Source organism: Pogoniulus pusillus, chromosome 6 (assembly GCF_015220805.1).
Source record: "Pogoniulus pusillus isolate bPogPus1 chromosome 6, bPogPus1.pri, whole genome shotgun sequence".
Taxonomy (NCBI): domain Eukaryota; kingdom Metazoa; phylum Chordata; class Aves; order Piciformes; family Lybiidae; genus Pogoniulus; species Pogoniulus pusillus.
In genome coordinates this window covers 18,452,799-18,475,239 of record NC_087269.1, presented here as the reverse complement: position 1 = coordinate 18,475,239, position 22,441 = coordinate 18,452,799, and the positions used below count along the sequence as shown (strand labels likewise).

The 22,441-nt window shown below is 43.0% G+C and overlaps 1 protein-coding gene across 2 annotated transcripts; it reads left to right on the top strand.

Annotated features, from left to right (window-relative positions):
* Positions 1-617: 617 nt before the first annotated feature.
* Positions 618-21,236, top strand: RPP30 (ribonuclease P/MRP subunit p30). Of its 2 annotated transcripts, XM_064144732.1 has the most exons (11): positions 618-887; positions 1,828-1,883; positions 2,188-2,244; positions 2,774-2,848; positions 3,919-3,990; positions 7,616-7,705; positions 11,137-11,253; positions 15,402-15,431; positions 15,738-15,775; positions 16,782-16,861; positions 20,806-21,236. In XM_064144732.1, exons 1-11 carry the CDS (start codon positions 806-808, stop codon positions 20,913-20,915), a joined length of 807 nt encoding a protein of 268 aa, XP_064000802.1. In that variant the 5' UTR covers positions 618-805; the 3' UTR covers positions 20,916-21,236. The 2 variants fall into 2 exon arrangements, with proteins under 2 accessions (XP_064000802.1, XP_064000803.1); XM_064144733.1 differs by lacking the exon at positions 11,137-11,253 and having other exon boundaries at positions 690-887.
* The last annotated feature ends 1,205 nt before the right edge of the window (positions 21,237-22,441 follow it).

Below are 22,441 nucleotides of genomic sequence, written 5' to 3'. Positions count from 1 at the left end.
TCCTTCTTTCTTTCCTTCTTTCTTTCTTTCCTTCTTTCTTTCTTTCCTTCTTTCTTTCCTTCTTTCCTTCTTTCTTTCCTTCTTTCTTTCTTTCTTTCTTTCTTTCTTTCTTTTTCTTTCTTTCTTTCTTTCTTTCTTTCTTTCTTTCTTTCTTTCTTTCTTTCTTTCTTTCTTTCTTTCTTTCTTTCTTTCTTTCCTTCTTTCCTTCTTTCCTTCTTTCCTTCTTTCTTTCCTTCTTTCTTTCTTTCCTTCTTTCTTTCTTTCCTTCTTTCTTTCTTTCCTTCTTTCTTTCTTTCCTTCTTTCTTTTTTTTTTCTCCCTAGTTGGCCGCGTTCAGGTGGAGCTCGGAAGTTTAACTGGCGGTACTGCTCCCCCTGGTGGGAACCGGCAGGGCTCCGCGGAGAGCGTGTGCCTCGGTCTGCTCTGCTTCTGCGAATCAGCGGCAAGGAGCCAGATTTGATCAGCCCCAGCGACAGGTTTGATCTTCCTCAGAGCCAAGTTTGATCTTCTTCAGGGTCCTGTCTGAGAGGTGAGAAATTCACCACGCGTGCTTTCCCCTGCGTTATTGCAGCATTTGGTGGGGCACCCCCGGATGAAGAGCACCCGCCACGGGCACACCGCCCTCTTCTTTTGCTGCTGCGGGTCCGCAGATGCAGTTGGCGAATCCCTCGGGTTGATACCAGCCCTGCCGGGCGGGGAGCGCTGCCTGCCCAGGACCTGAAGGGAACTACAAGGTCCAGGATGCCGCGGGCCGTCGTGGGGCGGTGTCGGGTTCCGTGCGCGGCACGCCGCACACTGCGCACAGCATGGCCGGCTTCGCCGATTTGAACCTCCCGCAGGAGCTGGACAAGAAGTCCCTGCAGAGCTTGCTAGAAGCTGCAGCGCACTGTAAGTCAGTAACCCCGGGCACGGCGCGGCGCGAAAGGGGACGGCGGCAGGGTCGGCTCGGCGCTTGGGCTGCGGTGCTGGGCCAGCGGGCATGAGCTGGGAGGGCTGGGCCTGGCTAGAGCGGCAGCAGGACGCGGGCGGCAGCTCCACCGCGCTGGTGTGAGCAGTATGGTTGTCTCGGATAAGTTTTCCGTTCTCATAGCATAACCCTCGCTGTCTTCTTCCCTGGCCGATAGCGTTTCCCCTCGCTCCTCTCTGTGTCCCCGCTCGACCTGCTAGTGCTGAATAGCAAGGAGAGCTTCTTTTGTGTCTTGCAGGCTCCGGCTCTGTCTCTTGATCGCAGTTGTTCTTTTTCCCAGCGTGGATACGGGGTTTTGTCTGCAGTTTCTTGTGGCCTCAGTCTTTTTTTCTGCAGAACAGTAGGACGGCCAGATGCTGCCTGGGCAGTGTCTGGGGGTGGTTTAACTTGGGCAAGTGTGCCCTCTTCCTCTCCTGCTGAAGGAGACCTTTGAGACAGATTCGTGAGCATCGATTCCACTGCTCACCCATCTTTTTTTCTGTGGCTGTATACCTTTCAGCTCTGTGTTGTCCGCACTGTAAACAGCTATCCTGAGTGTTGGTAACCGTTTTCCTTAAAGAAAGCCCTCGCCGGGCCCAGACTAGGACAGAATCTTTGTAAACCCTGACCATAAGCATTCACGCTGATAAACCTTTATCACTGAGTAGGTGTTGTCAGAGCTGGGATGTGTTAAAAAGCAAACAGATTTTTATTTTAGAGATTTTTTTTTAATTAGTCTTCAGGGGAAAAAATAAAAGGGAAAGGTAAATATATGTGTGGTGGTTAATTTTGAGACGCGATGAGTCTTAGCAGGTTTCTCTTTGGATTTGTTTCCATTTGTTTAATACACAAAGTATTCTTACTATGTGCTTGCTTTTTCAGTGGGATATTCTGCAGTTGCTCTTAATCATGTCATCGATTTTAAAGAAAAGAAACAGGTAATTTTCGCAGAGGTTAATTGTTCTCGGTATGTTTTTGCTTGCAATCGTATGTGCCGCCTTATGACGTGTTTCCTACTAGGTTTTGATGCAAGTACAAATGTCTGCATTTATTCCATCACTCCCATTTTATGATTCAGTGCAATTGCCCTGGAGTTAACTTTTACCATGGTCTGCATATCATTCTTGAGAAGCGGTTCCCTTAGTATGGCAAATTTCTTTTTATGGTTAGAACCTGGATTTTGTTTACATTGTAAACTTAACCCATGGCATTTTGAGTAACCTTATTTTGGTCCCTTTCAAGGAAATTGTCAAGCCAGTATCTCTTTCGGAGTTGTTTCCATCTTTGCCTATTGTACAAGTAAGTCTAGTTCCATTCTCTGTATTTTACATTAATGGGTTCATATATGTGATACATGTTAATAAGAGAAAGATGAATTTGTCTGTTGCTTGATTGTTAAAACTCTGTGCATTAGAAGAACAATAGGCTTGCTCTATTCATTAAGAAAATCTTTAAATTATTACTTCATTCTAATTTTTAATCTTCTTGTAGCTGAAGAATTACAGTATAATCTTAGTGCCTGTAGTTGTGGCCTGGCTGGGGAGCCACTGCAATACTTGGGTTTTCTGCATGATTTTACTTTTATTTATTCACTTTTGTTTTTTTTTTCCAAATGACCCTTCCTCAGAAAAACACAGACAAGGTGTTCTTTGTAAAGGGCAGGTATAATATCAAAGAGATAGATGCAAAATAGAGAAATGTAACTACAGACTTTAGAAAATTAGTATAGGCAAGGCACCGTTTTCCTTTACATCATACAAGGTGAAAAATCACCATACCAGGAGCTTTTAAAGTCTTTTGTACTGTTTCTTTTTTTTTTTTTTTGTAGGGGACATCTAAAAGAATTAAAGTATTAACCCGGCTAACACTTGTTGTTTCTGATCCTTCTCACTGTAATCTCTTAGTAAGTATATTTAGTATATTGATTTTCCAGTTTTTATTTTATTTTCTCAATGAATGAGTGGAACTTTGGAAATTGCATGGGGAGAACGTTGGAGATTTTACAGGACGCTCAGCAGTGATGTCTCAGATTGCATCGTTAGCAAATCACAAGGAGATGCAGATATAGAAGACTGGATATGGCTTTCATTGTTAAGATGGGACAGCAGTTCTAATCCTCCTTTTTTTCTTTTTATTTCTTGACTTCTTTGTGTAAACCAGAAGAGTAAGCCCAGTGTCTGCTTATGCCTTAGTACTGCATAACTGGAACAAAAGATCTAAGTGTCTTACCAGGTGGATGACAAGGCTCAAAATGAGAATGAACAACTTCACAGTGTGGCTGATAGCAAAGACCTAGTATGCAGTTGGATGATTATTGGGCTGTGATGGTTTGGGTGTTACCCACCCCCCCACACTTGGGAAATCACCCAGACTAGACTCAGCCAGCTCTGGAAATTGAATGAAGCTTATTTTTTACAGCTTAGCAGAATATACAAGCAGGTATATACAGTTATAAACAGAAATATACAAGGTAGAAGGTAACACAGAAACACAACAGCCCTCCTGGAAACCTGAGTCCCCAGGAGGCGCTCCCAACTGCCCCTTCACCTTCCCCCTACCCATCTCAACCTTACCCTAGTCCCAATGAATAATGGAGGTTCGGCCAAGGGGGGTAGGAAGCAAAGTGGATTAGTCAGAAAAATGGCAGAGAAACGAAGGGTGGGGTTAGAGAGAGATGCAGCTTGCAGCTCCCCAGCAGGAGAAGTGCCTTATCTATGTTTTGATTTTTCTTCTTGTATCTCTCAGCAAGCCTATGAGTGAAGTAGACATCACCATTGTTTTCCTTTCACAGCCTGTAATCTAGTTCTTCTCACCAAAACATTCTAGCTTGCTTCAAACTAGTACGTGGGGTTTTGGCTTTTAGTAGTTAAAAGTGAAAAGGGTGTTTTCTTCTCCTTATTTTGTTTGTTATCGTCATGTGTAGCTTTGGCATCTGCCAGAATTCAAGGTAGTAATTGTTTCTTCTTTTTGTAGAGGTCAACATCTGCAAATATAAGGTTATTTGACATCATAGCAGTATTTCCAAAGACTGAGAAACTGTTCCATGTAAGTACAGTCATCCAATGGATAATACCTATTCAGTAACTTGTAGTGCTTTGGGCTAGTTTGAGTATGTACTTTGTTTTAATTTTGTTTTACATTTCCCATTTATTATTCTCAAATACTTGGGAACATCTGATGTGAATGGTGTGATCATGTGGAGTAATTGGAAGCAAGTTATGTTTTTCTCAGCATGTTTTTCTTGCAAAACATGAATTTTGATGGCTGACCTCTTGCAAGCTCATAAATAGTAACATTAACTCTGAACTTTAAAGAATCTTTCAGCAGAAGAATTCAGGCATTAATTAGAACAGTAACAGCTTAGTGAAACTAATTTCTGATGGCTTTTATTTTCCTTGCAAGACCTGGGGGCCTGAGAGAGGTGAATAGTTGTAAAATACTTTGAGGGCCACTCTCCACCTCTTTCGTTTGTTCTCTGGCGACAGAGCTCAGTCTAAACAAGCACCTGAAGCCAGGTAGTCAACACGGACACACTACAGTGGTTTTGGGCTTGCTCTCTCATTTAAAGGTGAGTATTTTTTCTTTTCAGACACATCATGAGTTCTCCTGCAGCTGTGGCAGTATCTAAGCTGACTTGAACAGCCACTCATATCTGCAGGTCTGCTCTGCTAGTGAAGCCACTCGCTTAGGTGCATGGCAGTTTGGTTTGAGGAATACATTTCTGCCGGTTTGTGCCAGGTTATTCTGCAGGCAGATCCACTTTCCCACTCTGATTCAGTATCCAGCCACCCAGATAAGTTGTGCTGGCACAGAGAGAATGGCTGTGTGCTGGGCAGGCCCATGCAGAGAGCAACTGTTTAAGCTGACATCCTTGCAGGTGATGTGCAGGCAGCACTATGAACTGGGAGGGAAACCCAGGCATATTTCTTGCAAACCATATGAGGTGAGAGACTTCATCCTTTCACGTTCACATTGAGGACAGATATATATGTTTGTCTTTTTTTAAAGATTTTAGGTTTTCCAGCTGTCTGGAGTGTTGGATCAATTTTATAGAGGTATCAACAGGGAACCTGGTACAAGTGTTGTTATGTATGGAGTTCCAGCATCTAGCTCTGCCTCTTACAGATCTTTCACTGTTATGGATAATGCCTTCTGGAATGGGTCTCAAACCACAAATTAACTTCGTGTTTTAAAAATGGATCATTACTTTGAGACCATCATCTTTCTCATCAGCAAATTTACACTTGGATTATTCTCCACAGAACAGGGTATTTTATGCTTTGGTAAAAGAAATACATGAGCGTTGGAGATGTGCTCTATCCTCTGTTAGGCACAGGCCCCAAACTGGCCTGTGTCTAACAGGGTGTGCAGTAAATAAAATACTTTGAAAGATGTGCTCAAATTCTTAAAAAACTTCATCTCCTCAGGGGTATGAGCAAGCTCTGTTTGCCAAGATAATTGTAGAACCTGCTGCTCCTTTAATTTCCCAAGAGGATTGTTTTGGGCTACGATAGGAATGCCCACTCCAAGCTGATAATGAGATGTCTTGTCTGCTGCTTTGCAAAAATGGTTGCTTTTTATTTCTGACTGTTTTAATGATATTCGTTATTTGTGCTTGCTGTTTGTAAGCAATTAGCATATCGCCAGTAACAAAAAAACTTGCTTGTGTAAGTCTGAAGGTGTAGTGCAAAGCCAGATTTCAGTGGTTTTGCTAGAATACTTTCCAAAGCTTTCTTCAGGCCATCCTGAGTGGCTTGCTTTTATTTCTGGAGTTTGCCAGCAGATGGGGCTCTTGTCTGCGGTGCGACTGAACAGGTGCTGGGCTATGCAACTAGTGCGCATTATTTTCTCTGTGAAGACTTTACACTTGAGATCTTTCAGTAGGCAGAGGAACCTTAACTTGCTTGCAAGTGTGATTTGTCCAGGAGCTAAAGCTAGGCTGAACATTGGGGTGTTTGGAGAAATCTCCTCTCCATTTTTCCATGCAGGGCAGGAATTCTTCCATAGGGAGAAGTAAAACTCTTAATTTTGTTTTGCCTTGGTGGTGCTTTCTGGATTGTTCTTGTCACAAGAATCTTGTCAATATCTTGACACTTGGGTCGCTCCCTTTCCCACATTGCTTAGTTTCCAAAATGGAGGAAGGTTCTCCAGTGTTTCTGAAGCTGGTTAAGAATGCTTGTTTTCTCATCACATAGGGCAATTTCAGCTTTCTCTCCTCCTGAATTTCAGATGGCCTCACTGACATTCTCTAGGACACAGTTCAGAGCTTTTTGCTCTGTTCATGTTCCCATAAATTGCCTGTCTAGATGGCAGTTTGTACTGCATGTAGGAAAAGGAGTAAAGCTGGATGTTATAGAATGTATGCAAGTTTAGTTTTATGCGTTGCATTCCAACTGTGACTTGCCTAACAAAGTTGGTAAAGGTAGGGAATAAAGATAAAGTTTAGTCCCAATGGCCTGCTGAAGTGTTTTAAGGTCAAAAAACCCCTGTGGTCTCCTGAATTTTTGAACCGTCTCTGTGCGTGCTGTGGCTGTCTTGTGTGGGAGGGAAGTACTGTCTCTAGCCTAAAGCTGAGCCTCTGCTCTTATCACCATCCACATTCCACGTAAACAAAGAGGTAGAAGACTAGTTTGCAAAGCAGTAGCCTGCCCTGAGTTAGTGCAGCCCAGCCCTTGGACTCCCCCCAATGCCTACCACTTGGTGCTGGTGTGAGGAGGGATGAATGGTTGGCATGTGGCCCAGGTGTATTTGGAGCAGCTGCTGGCAAGTTTCTGAATGCAGAGAGTTCCCCTATGCATAGAAAATTCTTTTTCAGTTTCTTCATCCTGTTTTATCTTTTTTTGTTACAGCACTGCTTACAGACATTAATCTGGCCCTGTGTAATCATCTTTATGGGGCAGGCATATATAAATCCCACATCTTGTGTGCGTGAGATTATATGTAAATGAAGGGCTGCCTTTCCTGTGCACTTCAGTGTGGAGATTCTCCACCCTTGTGTTCAGTTTTTTCCACCTTTCAATACAGGCTGTAAATTGTGGCGTGAATTCAAAGCTACACTTTTAAACTATAACCTTTTATGCCATTTTCAGACTCTTCCAGGAAGGGCTGCATCTTCCTACCCAGCCAGGAAAGGGATACCCGTTGGCCTCAGCCACTGGACATGTAGCACAACTAGTCACTGTCTAACATTCTGCTTTTCTTGCAGTCTTTCCTTAGTTGCTTCTGGCAAAAATACTTAATTGTGAAAACAAACAGTTACTAGGCTGGAATTGGAGTGATGGGATATGGGGCAGTTTCTGGACTGGTCCCTTTGTAAACATTAGCTGCACCTTTTTTTTCCCAAAAGCCAGTGCTGCATCTGTATGTCTTGTGTCAGATAAAAACAAATCAGTAAGTCTTGCCTTTGAGTTGGTCATTATGTTGTAGGAAAAGTAGTTCCAGAGGTAGGAGAAGGCTTGAGTTTTGTGCCTGAAAGGCTCAAGCTGTGCACCTGCAACCCTGCTGTTTTATCAGCATACCTCTAAGGTATAGTGCTTCTCAATTTTAAAACTGAACTCCTCCTGGAGAGGCATTGTTGCATTAAGAAATGAAGGAGAATATGAGTACATCTGAAGGTGGTTATGAATTTTTTTGGCATATCTAATAATCTGCTCCTGTTTCTTGGCCATAGATTGCTTGCACAACTCTAGACGTGGACCTGGTATGCATAAATGTAACAGAAAAGCTGCCGTTCTACTTCCGAAGGCCCCCTGTGAATATGGTAAATTTACATCTAAATTGTTTTCTTGCTGTTAAATTCTGTATTTAATGTCAGTTTGAGTTGAATTCCCTGCCATTTCCCTCCCACCATCCCCATCTAGGTGGTTCTTTTGCTTTCTTTCATAATGTATCATGTTATTTCAGATGTCCTTCACTTCAGGGCCTCCACTGCAGCATTTAATACACAATAATGTATGTTACGTTTTTCCTCCTTCCTGTCCCCCACTTAAGAAGACAGAAGTGGTGTTCCCAAGGAGTGGAAATGGAGCCTTAAGGCCACTATTTGCTAAGCAGTGAGGTGCAGTGTGGTTGCTGACTAAGCTGCTTCCCAAACCAGAGTTGGTATATCTGTGTCATAATAAACAGCCCTGCTAAACTGGACATTTTAAAGGAAAGTATGCCATGAAATACAGATTGTGATGACTTTTCAGAACTACATTAGTGCCTATAACAAAACAGCAATACTATTAATGCAAACTTTGAATTTAAATTAGTTTAAGCATACTTTAATCTTCTCAGAAGAGTACATGAGAACAAGGTAGATGCATTAAATGCCACGTTACTCATTTTCATGACAAGGGGATTGGATGCACTCTCAGTAAGTTTGCAAATGACACTAAGCTGGGAGGGAGTGCTGATCTGCTTCAGTGTAGGCAGGCTTTGCAGAAGAACCTGGACAGGCTGGATTGATGTACTGAGGTCAATTCTATGAGGTTTAAAAAGGCCAGGTTCCCACTCTTAGGTCACAACAACCTCATGAAGAGCTGCGGGCTTGGGGAAGAGTGGCTGAAAAGCCTAATAGAGAAAAACCTGGGGGCATCGATCAACAGCCAACTCAACATGAGCCAGCAGTGTAGTCGAGGGGCCAAGGAGGCCAACAGTATCCTGGTCTGTATCAGGAAAAATGTGACAAGCAGGACCAGGGAAGTGATTGTTTCCATGTAGTCAGCACTGGTGAGGCCACATCTGAAACACTGAGTTCGGTTTTGGGACTCTCACTACAAGAAGGACATTTTGGTGCTGGAGCAGGTCCAGAGAAGGGCAACAAAACTGGCAAAGGGTCTGGAGAACAGGTCTCATGAGGAGTGACTGAGGGAGCTGGGATTATGTAGTCTGGAGAAAAGGAGGCAGAGAGGAGACCGAGACCTTATTGCTCTCTACAGTTACCTGAAAGGAGGTTGTAGTGAGGTGGATATTGTTCTCTTCTCCCTAGTAGTGAGTGATAGATGAGAGAGAGCAGCCTCAAGTTACACTGCTGGAGGTTTAGCTTGGATATTAGAAGCAATAGCTTTACAGAAAGGATTTTGAAATACTGGAATAGGTTCCCCAGGGACTTAGCTGAGTCCCCATGCCTGGAGATCTTTTAAAGATGCATAGACATGGTGCTAAGGGACATGGTGTAGTAGCAGACTTGGTAGGATTAAATAGTGGTTTGACTCTTACCATCTTAAAGGTCTTTTCCAATCAAAATGATATTATGATTCTGTGACTTAAATGACTGAAGAATATGAATGACATTTTTAATTTGGGAGGAGGGTGTCATGCCAGTTGTTTGGAGGGCAACTCTATTGAATCCATACTTAGACAAAGGAATGTCTTGGTAAACGAACCAAATATGGAATTGCTAAATATCTGCTGTGGGACACAAGATGACTCTTACCATGGATCAACAATATTTCGGTAATAGAATTCTGCCTGGTGTTGGCTGTTTGCCAGAAAGCTTAGTATGAACATGTGCTTAGGTGAATTAGCTTTTTCATATGACTGTGTGTTAAGGCTCATTACGCAGGGGCGTTCTTGGCTGATGATGTAGTTCTTAGTGCTTAAAAACTTAAATTTGGAACTGGCTAGAAATCCTAATTCCTCTTTACAAAAAGTTTGACCTAGAATAAAACATTTAAAATAACTAGAACCAATCCTGAAACAGAACAAAAGTAATACTTTGGTGGTTAGTATTGACTGGGAATTTCAAGGCTCCACTTGGAGTAACAACTTCCTGCGAAGTGTTGTTTGAAAGTACCCCATCTGCCTGATAATCCAGCAGCTGACATACATGAGGAGCTGCATGGCTCTGAGCCCTTTATTTGGAGGAATTTTCCTTACAAGCTACATCTGAACTTCCACACTGCGCTCTGTCTCTGACTGGTTTTGTGCATCCTGGGGCAGGCAGTTCTGGTGATTATGCCAGACAGACAGATTGGCAGGCAGCTGAAGTGGTGGAGATGAAGTTAAAAATCTGCCTGAAGGGATCTTGGTGTATTGCCATCACCTGTTTCAGTTTTGATAAATTCAGGCTTCTTTTTTTGTTTGCAGATGTTGGACCAGTTCTGTGTAAAACATTTGATGTGTACATAGCTTTTGTTGCTCTTGTGTGGATGGGATCTGGCCTGGTTCCATCTGTATTTAGTTACTGAATTCTTACAGTATCAGCATTGCAGGATTTTTTAAATAATATGACTATAAAGCATAGAGTAGCACTCCAGGCAGATGGAGCATAGGCAATGGAACAGAGCCCTCCTAGCTTCCAAGTGGGTCTTTATCACTGACTCAGTGTCTTATAGGAAGTTGCTTTACCCATTTCTGTGTGTTTACAAAAGCAAGAATGCTAGGCTTTTGGTGAGGAACTTTGACAGATAGCCAAGCATTTTAATGCAGCTGAAAATACCATAAGTTTTATTTGGAACTTCTCTCATGACTCATTGTTGTTTAACATTGCCACAAATGCCAGAGTAAAACAAGAGAGAATCATAGAATCAACCAGGTTGGAAGAGACCTCCAAGATCATCCAGTCCAACCTATCACCCAGCCCTAACCAATCAACTAGACCATGGCACTAAGTGCCTCATCCAGTCTTTTCTTGAAGACCCCCAAGGACGGTGCCTCCACCACCTCCCTGGGCAGCCCATTCCAATGGCAAATCACTCTCTCTGTGAAGAACTTCTTCCTAATATCCAGCCTATACCTACCCTGGCACAACTTGAGACTGTGTCCCCTTGTTCTATTGCTGGTTGCCTGGGAGAAGAGGCCACCCCCCACCTGGCTACAATGCCCCTTCAGGTAGTTGTAGACAGTAATAAGATCACCCCTGAGCCTCCTCTTCTCCAGGCTAAACAGGCCCAGCTCCCTCAACCTCTCCTCATAGGATTTGTGCTCCAGGCCCCTCACCAGCTTTGTTGCCCTTGTCATGGCTGCTGTCATGCAAGGGCACATTGATCTGTTATCCCCATATTCAAGTACACATCTGGTGTACAGTGCAGTATTCCCCACCACTGCTTCATGCTACTCTGTGCCCTTGCTGGAACAATTCTGCTTCATTTTTTTTTTTTGTATGTAACACAGTTGAACTGAGAATAAGCTACATAAATAATAGACAGCAGTTGTTAGACTGTTATGCTTCTCTCCTTTTGATTTTTGATCACTTTTTTCATGAAGGCAATAGATCGAGGCATTTGCTTTGAACTTCTTTATACGCCTGCCATCAAAGACTCCACAATGAGAAGATACACAATTTCAAATGCACTCAGCCTGATGCAGATCTGCAAAGGGAAGGTAAGCTCTCAAAGTGAAAGTGAGCTAATTAATTCAGTTCAAATTCTTCTAGAGTTATACAGTCAGCCATTTTCAATTAGTTTGATGCTGGGGTTTCTGAAGTAGTGACTGAATCTTTTTCTGCTAATAAAAGGGCACGTTTATTCTAGCTCCAGATACTACCACATGCTTTCTTGTTAAGTTGTCAAACTGTTAGATTGTTCTGAAAAACAAATATAATTGTTTTAACAATCTATTTGTTGTTATGGTATGCAATATCCAAAACAAGAGGGGGGTGGGGAAAAAGTGCCAGAGACCTGAAGTTTGCACTAGAACTGAAGTCCATTCATCTCCTTAAAATCTCCCCATTTCATATTCCTCATTGACCAAAAGCTCTTTTTTAATAGTATACTTTGAATACAACTGGGCTGGAAAATGATGAGAAAAAAGTAGAAATCTTGTTTGGCTAAACTGTTAGTAAATTCCCAGTGTATGAAAGACCCATCAGCCAGCTGGCTATCAGTCAGGGCTTTGCTGCAGTCAGATCAACTGCATTCTTACCTGCTACTGAAACCCAAGGGAGAAGTAATGGTTACAGCTGAGTGCCTGTAATCTATTGCTTTCATACCTTACCTCCTCCTAGGCTTCAAGGCTATGCAGCCTGTCATGCTGGGTCTTTTCAGGCCACGTGTTGGGGTGTTTTTATTTGTTTTCTTTTTATTATTAGAGAAGCATATTGTCATATGTATCCAAGTTAAAAGCTATTGTAGTCTGAAGTGAGATGTACAGCTTGGAAGGCCAAATAAAATCAGATTCATTGCTGCCTCAGAGCCCCACAAGCATGGCAGTTTGTCACAGGACAGCAGAGTGGGGTCCAACAGATGATTGCATTGGTGCTAACACAAGAAAGTGAATATTTGTGTTGCCTTTCCTGAGAAGTCCAGCTCAAAATACCTATTGGTGATAAGATGCATACACAAAAAAAGCTCCTTTATGTTGGGATCATGTTTTCAAGAGCTCCTCTTTCCTCTGTGCGGTTGAAGATGGGCTTCTCACGGGGTTGTTGATTTGTGAGCATGAGCTGAGTTCATGTCAGTGACAGAGGAAATGAGACATTTGAACACTCAGTCTGTGCCCAGTGCACTTAATTTCTGCATCTGTCAATGTAGTGCATCACCTGTGCCTTGAAGGTAAATCAGTAGGAGCTGGGTGTGACAAGTTGTTGGATACTGAAAGAGCTGGGAAAGGACTGCTGGCGTGTATTTATTTTTTTTCCTCCAGACTCAGTGTCTGGTGAGCCAGCAAATATGATTATTAGCACACACTGGCAGTTTCTCTTCATCAGTTATGCAAAGGCCTTTTTTAATGGCACCTAGGATGACTGGTCTATAGGCTGCTTGCATTGGAACCTGGCATGCAGCTCTTGCGTTCTCTAACCTATAGTTTCTGAATGTGTCGCAGATTTTGGATTCATCTGTTCCTCTTCTGTTGTAAGAGGGCAGAAGAACTTCCAGAAATTCACTGATGTCCTCAGCTGGTGTTGTTTTAAGGACTCTGTTCATGTTAAAATTTGCAGGGAATGAGGGAGTGACACACCTGCCCTGCCATACAGATGTGCACAGCCACAGTCCCTTGCCTCCCATGCTTTGGTAACTGAGTGTGGGCACTGTGCCTGGAGCAGTGTACTGAACAGTTGCTATCTCCTTTACTTGGGGAGATAATGTTTTGCCTTTGAGTTCTTCCTTTTAGCCCTTCCCTTGTATTTGCCTTTACCTGCCTCTCCACTCACTAGCACTGCTTTTCTTGTCTGCTCTTGCTTCCTTCTCCCATTTTACCAACCCCTTAACTAGAAGCCAATTGCCTTTCAGCCAAGAGGAGCATATTTCCCATATACAATGGTGAACCAGAATCTTGCACTAGTTCAAGATGGCTCACACAGCTTCTCCATAAGCTTCTCTGAGTCTGGGAGACAGGTGTTGGTTGCTACACCTCAGGGTAGGAGACTTGATTTTTCCTAGCAAATCCTTGCAGTCAGGGCCACTGAAGCTCAAAAGCACCCTTTGAATCCACAGTGCAGTCATTTTAAAGGTGAAATATGCAGAAAGAAATGTCCTGGACTCCCATGATAATATGTACTGCTAACTCTGATGTGTGTATTGCTTCTGCTTCGGGCTTTCCTTACACTAAGGGTGGGTTGTCTGTCTCATCTTTTCTTCCTCAGCACACCTGGAAACCTCAGGCACAGTGTGAACATGCAGTCATTTCCATGCAGATACCTCTTTTACATGTTAAGTTCCTGTATAGGGTTAACACTCCTGGGGGAGTGACCCTGAACCTGACCCTAGGGGTCTTGGCCCCTCCTCAGGGGTGGGCCACACTCCAGGTGATGGTTAGCCCACTCCCCCCACTTCCTGTGGTTTAAAAGAGACAGGACCTCCCTGTCTCTCCCTCTTTCTCTCTTCCTGCGTTCATGATCACACACACACACTGATACTGCATACCAGCACAACACGTGGCAGCCACGAGGCAGAGACACCATCACACTACTCGGGTTGTATCCATCCCTGTTTGTATTTTGCTGTTTTCCCTTCCTTATCCTTTGTAAACTCCCCTACCTCCAATACCCTTTTCTAAGTTATTGTTAAACTTTTCCTTTTTAACTTCCAAATCGAGTGAGATTGATTTATTTGGGTGTCCCTACCTTTATCTCTCTCCCTGTCTTTTGGGGAAAGGAGGGGGAAGAGAGGAGGGCACTCTATAAACTCTATAAATTGTCATTGGGTCTACCAAATTTATAAGAGTCTCTGGGAACCTGCATTTGAACTCAAGACAGTTCCAGATGCACACAGAGCGTTTTCTTCCAGTGCTGGGGAGGTGGTAGGACAGCCAGGCAGTGAGGGGACTGTATCAGTAACTCTACCTTGAAAGTTGATGTGGTGTGATATGTTGATGGTGCTGATGTCAGAGAAAGACTTCACTGCCTCGGTACCGTTCCCATTCCCACCCACTCAAGCAGGAATTTCCAAAGCTTTTTATTCTGTATAATAAAAGGTGAAAGGAATTCTTGCTGCTGCAGAGTTTCTGCTTATGCAAAACAGTCTCCCCTTAGGTGATCATCCTTGGAGATTTACATCAGAAAAGCGCTGGCACTTGAGCTGTGGTATCTGCCAGTCCCCAAGCAGTCACATACCTGTTTTGCAGAAACACTTTGGGAGAGAAGGAAGAGAAGGATGTGTCTCTGCCTAGTGACTTTATGGTGGATGCCAGTGTTGAGGGAAGTAAGTGTATGGCATGAGTTGGCAACCACTACCTAGCTGCAGACAGTTCAGTTTCCTGAACCAGTGTGAGTTGGAATAAAGCCAGCATGTAAGCTGAAGTTGAGGCTGAATTGTATTGAAACACAGAGTAGGCTGAAAATTTGAGAGCACCAAACTGTCTAAACAACTTCTATGGGATCCTGGACTCCTAAGTCTGTTACAGCTTAGGCTGAGTTGTCATTTTTGTGGAGCCTTTTTCAGCTAGTTTGGATAGCAGGGACACTTCTTACCACAATGTGTGCAACTCTGCATTTCTTCTTTACCCTTGAGGTCCCTTTAAAGTTCACTGTGAGAGACACAGGCTAACAGGTGCTTGCCTAATGGCATCGTTCTGCTGTTTATACTGCTTAGACTCTAAAAGGTGCAATGCTTATGCAACACACATCTGTCTGTGAAAGGTTTGTAACTGCAAGGGAGTTCTTGTCCCTGTGCCCCTCTGTAGCAGACAGGGAGATAACCTTGGTGTATTTGTCCCCAAATTAAGATCCACACTCTGTAGACCTCACTTCATCTGAGGGTATCGGATACTCTGATGCTTAGTTGGGTTCTGAGCCTGAATTTGGTTAATGGAGGAAGTTCTTCATAGAGAGAATTATTTGCCTTTGGAAGGGCCTGCCCAGGGAGGTGGTGGAGTCACTGTCCCTGGAGGTGTTCAAGAAAAGACTGGATGAGGCACTTAGTGCCATGGTCTAGTTGACTGGATAGGGCTGGGGGATAGGTTGGACTGGATGATCTTGGAGGTCTCTTCCCACCTGGTTGATTCTATGAAGTCTTTGCTGCTTGCTGATTACTTTTTTTTTCATTTCTTGATGCTGTCTGACAGATGATTGTTTGTTCTCTCTTGTTTTCCAGAACATTGTTATATCTAGTGCAGCTGAAAGGGTGAGTCCCAGGTTGCTGTTTTTGCTTTTAAGTCAGAACAATTCAAGAATTTATCTGTCTGAAAATACAGCTTTAATTATTTAAAGTTACAATTTTTCTCTGTTTAATATATGTGCTTGCCATCTAATGAGTTTATTTAATCAATCTGCTTTACTGGATTTGCTGTATTTCTTATTGCATCTTCAGCAGCTTGCTGTTATGTAGCATTTAATGTTGCCTTCCTGATAGCCCTGCCCTGCTTGTTCACATTCTGTCCTCTTGCAAGAGGATGCATGCCCATATGCAGCTTCCTTTATTTTGTTTTAGCCTCTGGAACTACGAGGTCCTTACGATGTGGCTAATCTGTATCCTTTCTCCAAGTCAGAGTGGTTTTGAAATACAGGTTTGCGTTCCTTGAACTTTTATACAGCTTGTTGGTGATTAGTTCAATGAATTAGGGCTCTGAGTGGGTGTGGAAGTAGCAACAGATCTTGGTCATCAAGTGGCATGAGCAGTCCCTTTAAACAGTAATATCTGTGTTCAGCTGCAGGTATGTTTTTGTGTGATATGCATTGACACTGTGTGTGGGTATAAGTAGAGAGAGAGTAATAAAACCCATAAAAATCTATGGACACTGTGAGCCAAACCAGAAATTACTGCTTATGGTCTCAAGGTGTCACATCTTTGGTAGAAGAAGCTGTAAAGTCATACTTAACACTATTAATGTGCCTGAGTGCTGGTTACTTCTGTTCTGGATTTCCCAGTCTTTAGTTGCATATCTGCTGTTAAATAAGTGGTTGTGGCCTACAAACCAAGGGCAGTGGCTTCTGCCCTTTGAGGAATTCAGATGGATTGTTTTGCCACTTCCCACTCCCTGCACCATGAGTGTGTATCTGGACTGTCCCTCGAAGGGGAGGAGCATGCTGTGAGTCATGAGAACTGCATGGGGGAGTGTGCAGCCTGGAAGGATTTTATGTGCAATATTTTCTTTCCTTCTAAACAAAAGGAGTCAGGCTCAACTCTGATTAACCTAACCTGATGTCGTCCCTGCTTATAGCAGTGTCCTTTCTCCAAACCTGAAATTTTCAATTGAGTAATTATTTCTGCCTGATTATGCATATGTTCTTATGTTAACAGACTTCTATTTTCAAAAGTACAACTTCTTGTATGGAGAAAGTCAATGTTGTCAGGAGCTTTCCAGGAGGGCTGCCGGGGAACTGCAGTGCCTCAGTTTCTCTGGGTAACCTTATTCAAAATGTCACTTTCAGTTACTGCCTCACTACTTTCTAGTTATTTGTAGAGTAAGCAAACTTAGTCATGCAGGCAGACTTCCCTACTCTGTGCATTTTGATCCTGAACAAAGGGCGACAGAGGTTTGCTGTTCGGCTTGTCAGAAAGCGAAGCCAAGGCAGCTGTGTCTACCAACTGCAGAGCCACCATACTCCATGGAGGTGAGTGAAAAGCTCGTCTGAGTAACGTGTATGTTTGCTAAGTTCATGTTAAATGCATATTTTCCTCAAGGTCCAAGACCTTACAGGGCAAGTCAATCTGAGGTTTTAGCTCCTTCGTCCAGTGAAGAGGAGCTTTTGTGGCAAGGGTGTTCTATTTTTCCTTGTAGCCATGTTAGCAAATCAGTGGCTGAACTGATGGTACTGTCTGTATTGGAGTACTTGCTTAACCACACCTACAAGTCATAAACTTGTTATGAGGGGGAAATTAATTAATTTGAGATGGTATTTTTTCCAAAATTAATGTTGTTTATTAATTTTGATATTCAGAACTCTCGCCACCCCCAGCCACTAATTTTAATAATAGTAATAGGTTCTTCACATGGTCATGGAAACATTTTATAGATAATATCTAGATCTAGTAATAACCAGCAAAATATATAAGCATTAATTGAACTGGAAGAGAAGATTCCTGCGGTCAAATGCCACTTGCAGTCACGATCCTGCTTGCCCACTAGATGGACTCAAGGAGCTCTTTCTGTGTATGGCAGAAGGCAATGGAGAATTACAAAGAGGCTTTTAAGTGTTTACTCAAAATTATTATTACCTGACTCAGGGGAGCTAGCCATAGTCCCAGACAATACCCAAAAGCTTTCAAGGAACTCTGGCTTGTCAGCCTCTGAGATGTGATTCTTCCCAGGCTTCTGGGGAAAGGAGGCAGACAATCTCTGACCTTGCCTCCTGACTCCCTCTGGATGATCTGTGTATCTCCAGGACTTCTTGTCTTGGCTGGAGACTTTCAGATGCAGGCAGAATGTCTTGTGATGTGCAGTCTTGGCACGATGTCACACTGGCTATGCAGGCCGGTCGTGTGGAGGCATTTAGAGTCTGGTTCTGGTAAACTCACAACAGGGGAGTTTCCAGGCAAGCATTAAGGCAGTAAGCAGTGGCAGCGGCAACAGCAGGCACAAATACAATGGCAGAGCACACTGCATTTACCTGCATGTCACTTTTATCAATGTGGGCTGAGGTCGATTGCCCTTTGGACACAGAATGGCAATTAGCCAAGCCTGACCATATTAGGCAAAGCCATAGACTTGGTTTGCCCAAACTTGGGGAAAGCATAGGCCTTGCACAAGGCAGGCACAAGCTAAGTGTGTGTTCCTTGTTTACCATAGGACCAAGACAAGTCTGGGCAGGTCAGAGTCCTTGGACTTAGTGGCTCCAGGTCCTTTTGTCTTCTTTCCTGCAGTTACTTCTCTCATGGAGCAGAAAAACATGCCTGGGCAAGCCAGGACATGTATAAGCCTATTTTGGGTCTGTTAGGCCTACCATGACAAAGTCACGGAGCCAAAACACAGATCTCCCTGTTCATGTTTCAGAAAGAGTCTAATTCTCATCACAGTGACACCAGCAGAAACTACATCTTTGACTTCAAGAAAATCAAGGGATGCATGTGTTTTGCATTTACTTTCTTACACTGAGTGTAGAAGCAGCCATTGCCATGACCCTGTCTGATGATTCATTATGTGGTCTGTCTCCGACTCATTCTTCACGTATGAACCATTTCAAACTTGATGCAAAATCAAATATCCTGAGTGCTTGCTGCTGTATGATTGTAAAACAAAACTTGTTTTCTTACGTTATCAGCAGAGGCAACCCACAGTAGCTTTCTTCTACTTTCCCATTTTTAATGTTAAGTGAAGATTTAGCCTGTGATACTCTGCACCAGAAATAAAAAAAAAAATCCAGCTGCACTTTTTTGTTCTGGTGTTGTGGCAGCAGAGATGTCACAGTTTGTGTTCCAGAAGTCAGTTTACAGCCTTTCTTTCTGCTTGTCACATTAAGATAAAAGATCCTAGTGTTTGACTGTCCCAGAACCCAGGACTCTTGCTGGAGCCATCTGGCAAAATTAACTTTTGCCTCCCCTTTTCAGTGTCTTAATAAGACTTCCTCTGGCACAGCTCAGAGAGTTAATCAAATGGTTTACTTGTTTAAAAACGACAGATAGCAATAGATTCAGGATTGCACTGACTGCAAGATGATCTCAGGATTAATAACTCCTGGATAACGTCTGACACAGCCAGAGATGCACACCTCTGCTGTGCTTCTAATACAATAGAAATGTTAGCAAAGATGGTCTCAGAATCAGCAAATCCTGGGTAACCTCTGACACAGTCAGAGATGCAAACCTTCACAATGGCTCTAACAGTAATGCAGGACAAGTTCAGCCATGTATTGAATGAGCAGTTATCGCCAAGAAAGGTGTCTCTTGGCTGGAGAGAAAGGAGCACATCCCATCAACTGTCCTTGTCTCTGTCTTCGCCTGAATCTCAGCTGCTGCTGCAGCTCGTAGTGGTGCTTATGCTGGCCCACATTGTACCCCCATAACTGACCCTGACAGTAGCATGTGTGCTTCCTGATGGCAGAGGCAGCACATGCTGTGATGTCCCTTTCATAGGTTTTACACTCTAGCCCATATTGTCCCGGTCTTCTAGGTGACATTTAACATGATTTGGGAGGAACATTGAGTAACATAGTCGTGTGTGTTTAGCATGTACTTGATAGCGTGTTGGGGGTTGTCATCTTTACAGTTAATTAGTCAAAGGTATTTGTTCAGGCACCCTGGCCCTCGAAAGCTGCTTTGAAGTTGAGTGTTTGTTATTTGAGCCTTGCTTCCTCAGTTTTACCCAAAACAGGGCCTTCTTGTCTTCATAAGACTCCCTCTCTCAGCTCTTCTGCAGGCCAGCTTTGTGGATCTTCATTTAGCACAAACACCTGCTGATTGTATATTACCTTAGTCCTAAGGCCTGGTAAATCAACTTGCCTTCCTGTCCCACAGCTAGCTAGGTGGTTTCACCACACAACCATAGCACCAGTTTGTCTCTCTATATCCTCCCTTTCACATGCTGATTTATTAGGTCTTAGTGATTCCTGACTTCTGCTCCTTATTCCGGTGGCAGTTTAACTTTGTGACTGAATAGTCTTATGGTGCTCTCAATTTCTGCTTCTGCCAAGGTTTGTTGGGTAGATAGGATTTCTAGTCACCTTCCCAACAACTTGGATTGCTTTAAGTTTCAAAGGCACAGAAGGATTTGGTTTGCATCTCTTATTTCAGTAGAATTGGAACTTGAACCCACCGTTATTCCAGCAGGTAGCCCTGATCTCTTGGTGAGGGTGTTTCTATGAACACGGTTGTCCTTCAGCCTGATAGTCACCTACATAGACACAGCACGTTGGAAGAATTTGTCAAGTTTATGTGGAATTTCTCAAGATCATCATCTATCTTATGTGTGAAATTAAATAGCAAATGTCATTTCCCTGTCCATCAAAGAACAGCAGCCCAGAATAAGTCAGCACAGTCTGGTAAGGTTCTTGCAGAGCCTCTTTGCTTAACAGTATTTGTAGGGAATCTCTTCTACCTGAAATTTTGCAGCGAGATCTCCCACCAGTAGTTGTGAAATTTGATTGGGCTCACTAGGTTGTTTGGCAAACAAAACAAACTTGTGAGGAGTTTGCTAACATCACACAGCAGTATTTTATGATAATGCTGAGGATTCTGGAAGTGTTCTTCAATTACATAAAGCCACTTACTTGTTATGTACAGGACAGCCTCTGCCAACTTAGCTGTGCCAGCATAGTCTTTTTAAGAGTCTTGGGGTTTCTGAATACATTTGTGTGGGTTTTTTTTAAGAACAGTATGTTTTGCTCAGAAATGCAGAATTGCTTTTGACAGTGCTTCAAGAATGTGTCCTTCTAGGACAATTGAACTCATTAGGCCTCATTTCCTGTGGTTCTGTGTGTCTGCAGCCTCTCAACCCTTGCAGAACCTCAGTTACCTTGTTTTAAAGCATGTTGAACTGTGCTTTGAGATGCAGACACCTGAACTGAGTATGTGTTAGTGTTGTTTTATTTGAGATACTGCATCTCCTGCTTGTGTGTTCCAGAAACTCGGAAGAGTGCCTGTGGGGTAGTGTACACAGTGAAGAAGCCTCGTAAGGTTGAGGAGGAAGAAACAACACTGCCAGCCTTCAAAAAAGCTAAAACTCAAGCTTGAGGACTGGACCAATTGTCAACAGGAGCCTCCATCCCATCTTTACCCAGTGCTCAGTCTTCCCATCACCCTCCAGGCAGCCCAGTTCCTCCCTTACTGCTTCATTTAGCCTGGACAAGAACTATTCTTCTGGTGATCCAAGTAGAGAGAGCTGTGGTAGTGAGACTGCTGAGTGCTAGTTCACCACATCTCAAAGGTGCTGGCCTTCTAACCACGTCTTGCATCTTCTGAAGTCAGTGCAAACTCCAGACAACGTTTGTAATACATGGACATGTTCAGCTGTACAGGTGCAGTCCTTTTTTATTAAAATTGTTTATAAGAACACCTCTTCAAAGTCTCACTCGTATGGTTTCTCAAGAGTTAAACATATTTCTGTACTAAACCTTAAAACTGCTCGCCAGTGTATGTTTATTCTTCATGAGCTATTGAAAGTAATAGTGCAGTAAAAAAAAAAGTTCAAAATTTGCTTCCTATTCTTTGTAGCCACTGATCACAAAACAAGATTCCAGGATCTGCCACTTGCTAGGATGTATCTTGGATTTGTCTTGCGTTAGGATGACCTGATCTGCCACATGCATCTCAAAGGCCATCCTTGTCCTGCAGCTCTTAAAACCAAGCAGTAACATGAGATAGCTACCACAGATAAGGAAGAAGAGCCCAAGGTTACACTGTGTGCTTAGTGTGGTATATTTCAGTTGCAGCAAAACAGCTGTCTCACCTAGGCCTTAACAGTCTCCACATTTTTACAGCATCATTTCCTTCTTTATGTCATTGTCTGGCAGAGCTGTAGAGGAGAACGTTCATTTTGCTGCTTCTTGCCTTTCCATTTTCCTTCCTGTTAATGCTTCAGTAAACCTAATCTGTGCCAGAAAGGCAATCCTAACAACTTATACTCAGCAGAGCATTTTCAGAGCCCTTCCAAATGTTGACTGAAGTTTTGGTGATTTTATTTTTTTTTAATTAAACCAATATAAACATATTCAAGGTACTCTTCAGCCAACTTTACTGTGGATATTCCAGTTCTATATTTACATCTGACAGCAATGTGAGAAGTGGAAATTGTACCATGTGATATATTGCAGGAATCTTGCAGTTGGACAGTCTCTAGACTCGTCAGAATAGATGAAGTTCTCAGTAGAATAACAGTGTAAATAACAACAGCTTTTTCTTCATTTAAGAAATAATATTCTTCCTTTACCTTGTTGTTATACATTGTTGTCTTTGTGATTTGAGTCTATATTAATACAGATACTGGGATGTATAGCTAAATATCTGTACAGCAGTTCATAATATATGTCCTTACCTCCAAAACGGTGCTCTAGCCTGAGAAGAAGCAAAATGTTTGCTATCTTCTGAATCATAGAATCCCTAAGGCTGGAAAAGACCTTTGCACTGAAGTCCAAACATCAATCTACCACCATCACACCACACCCACTACACCATGTTCTGAAGTGCCACATCTGCATGATTTTTTAACACCTCCAGGGATGGTGATTCCTCCATCTGGGCAGCCTGTTTGGATGCCTGCC